At 39.3% G+C, this 2,500-nt stretch overlaps 1 protein-coding gene across 1 annotated transcript in view; it reads left to right on the top strand.

The window, feature by feature from the left end:
- Nucleotides 1-2,427, top strand: part of LOC137983124 (neuropeptide FF receptor 2-like) — a 2,744-nt gene extending 317 nt beyond the window's left edge. The window contains exon 2 of the mRNA XM_068830307.1: nt 1,184-2,427. Within this exon, the coding sequence (XP_068686408.1) occupies nt 1,259-2,287 (1,029 nt within the window). The 5' untranslated portion in view covers nt 1,184-1,258 and the 3' untranslated portion in view covers nt 2,288-2,427. The remainder of the gene's footprint in view (nt 1-1,183) is intronic.
- The last annotated feature ends 73 nt before the right edge of the window (nt 2,428-2,500 follow it).

Here is a 2,500-nt window from a genome sequence, read left to right as displayed (position 1 = left end):
TAAACCAGAACGTTTCATAGTATTTCGATCCAAAGGCACTATATACTATTGAAAAACCTGTAATTAATTGAAGTTAGTCGTGAAAAGCCTAACGACTCAACGAGAGAGGTTGTCCGGTTTAAAATTGCTTTTGACGATTTTGCAGCTGACATTTATCGACAAACAATACTAAAACTTAATTTGAGGGAGCTTTCCATTGATTCTACTTAATTTTTAGAAATGCCTTCGAAAAATTTTAAAGCTATCCCCAGGCTGGAATAATGGATTTAATGCATTTTCCTTTGCGAAAACCGGAAATCCGTCAAAGATCAAGTATAAGTTTGGGACCTGTTTATAGTGTTAAAACAATCTTACGTCGTGTAATGTGCCGAAATTATAACCTGTCTTATTGGCGACAATTTCTTTATCTTTTGTAAAGATCCCAATTCTTTCAAAGTCAATAACGCCATGTCGTTTTTGGTTTATCGACCTATAAAGTGCAAGAAAAGTCTCCAATGTCACCCCATTTTTCAGGTCACATTGGTATGAAGTAAGTTTTTATGGGAAAAATGTTAATAAACTGACAAAGCATTTAACTTTCTAAAGACAAATGGAAACGCGACTCGTCAAGACCGATATTAATTAACGTCTTGCGACATAGTAATCTTTGTGATGCGTTTAGTTGCCTTTAGTGAATTATTTATGGAGACTAATTTGAAAAAAAAGGTTTTTCAATTGAGCCGACTGAGGCACCCGTGGAAGTCAAAAAATGCTTTACTTAAGAGAATATTGTCAGAGAACAAGAGTTAATTGTTGCACTAGCACCTCTTTGTTGGCGGTCAAATGAGATGCAAAGAGAAACAGGATTGAACTTGTGTTTGAGAGCTTATTCATTGAATAGATGAAAGGTGTCATCACCAAACAAATAGTGCAATTTGAACCACACTAAAATCACTCGAAACATTATACAAGCATTAAACGAGACAAACTTTGTTCAATGCCAACACCGAGTCGGTTTGAGGTGCCATTTGAAGTCAAGCTGTTAAAATTGATAAATCAACATTCTTCTTGTCAGTTTCCATTTATTTGCATTGAACAGTTAAAGGAAGCCAATTGATTTCAACGTTTTTTAGTCGGACCCGAGCTTTTGGACTCAGTTAAGTGAGTTAACTCATAAAAGAATTGGATCTTTTTTACGTATCAGGAAAGAAGACCTACGTGGAGTGAGTTTGTCCTTCCTTCGGATCGTGAAACAACGGCCGTCTTTTCCGTCTACACCATGAACAGTACTGCTGGCAACAACACAAATGCGAGCGAGTTTCAACGAATCTTCACGTTGGTTATTTATTTCTTGACGTTTTTTGTGGGTCTGACAGGGAACCTCGTCGTCGTAGTTATTATTTCCAGGCGAAAAAAGAAAAAAACTATGAATGATTTCTTTGTGGTAAATTTGTGTGTTTCAGACCTTTGTCTGATTGTATTTTGTTTGCCAGCTCTTATTTACGTCCAGCTTATCGGATATGTAGGATCTCTGTTTTACTGTAAGTTTGTGTGGCCTATGGTGACAGTTTCTTATTGCTCAAGTATTTTCACCATAACTTCAATGGCGTGTTATCGCTGCAAAGTTCTATTACATCCCCTTGAGCTACCACCAAGCAGGAAATTCTTCCTATTTTGGATTTCATCCATCTGGTTTCTATCCTTTGCAACAGCCTTACCTCTGATTATTGTATCGGAATTTCGTGAACATTTCAAGGGGAGCTCATGTTATGAAGATTGGCCAAGTCCTAATTACAAGCAAGGATATACAGTGGCATTATTCCTTCTGCAATATTTGTTGCCTTTTGTGATCATAGCAGTGGCCTACATACGAATCGGTATCGATTTGACACGAACGAAGGTTCGCCGCGCATCGGTGACCAGTCGAGGTAACGTATCAGCTCGTGGTACCAGAGAGGACAACATTAAGATAGTAAAGATCTTAGCTACAATTGTAATTCTGTTTGCAATATGCATGTTGCCGGTTCACCTTGCATGGATGTGGCAGGACTTTGGAGGGAAGCGAGGAGCCGAGATCGCGCCTGTGATATTTAAGTTCTCCGATATTTTGGCAATTTTTCATAGCTGCCTTAATGCTGTCATATATGGAGCTCTCACCAAGCATTTGCGACAGGTATTTGCTAATTGCTTCTTTCGCCTTCTTATCTACCTTGGAATCCGAAAAAAGCGAATTAGGCGCCCTATGGAAAGGCGACAAACCTATGAAATGATGACGTTTGAGACATCCGGCGGCAGAAAAACCACATAATCTCTGGGGGACTGGTTAGACCCTGCAGTTTGTCCTTCCCGGCGATTGGTGACGTCAAACTTTAATGAGTGTCACACGGTTCAAATGTATTCGCGGTACTAACCAATACTCACGTTTAGCCTAGCGAGAGGAATTTCACACAACAAGGATTGAAATTCAGTAAATGTGGCTCCAGCCCGGTCTCACATAGTTGTTCGAGCTTCCGACAACTAG

The sequence above is a fragment of the Montipora foliosa genome, chromosome 13 (genome assembly GCF_036669935.1).
Source record: "Montipora foliosa isolate CH-2021 chromosome 13, ASM3666993v2, whole genome shotgun sequence".
Lineage (NCBI taxonomy): Eukaryota > Metazoa > Cnidaria > Anthozoa > Scleractinia > Acroporidae > Montipora > Montipora foliosa.
The sequence above is the reverse complement of the archived record's forward strand: the minus strand, read 5'-3'. Positions and strand labels throughout refer to the sequence as shown.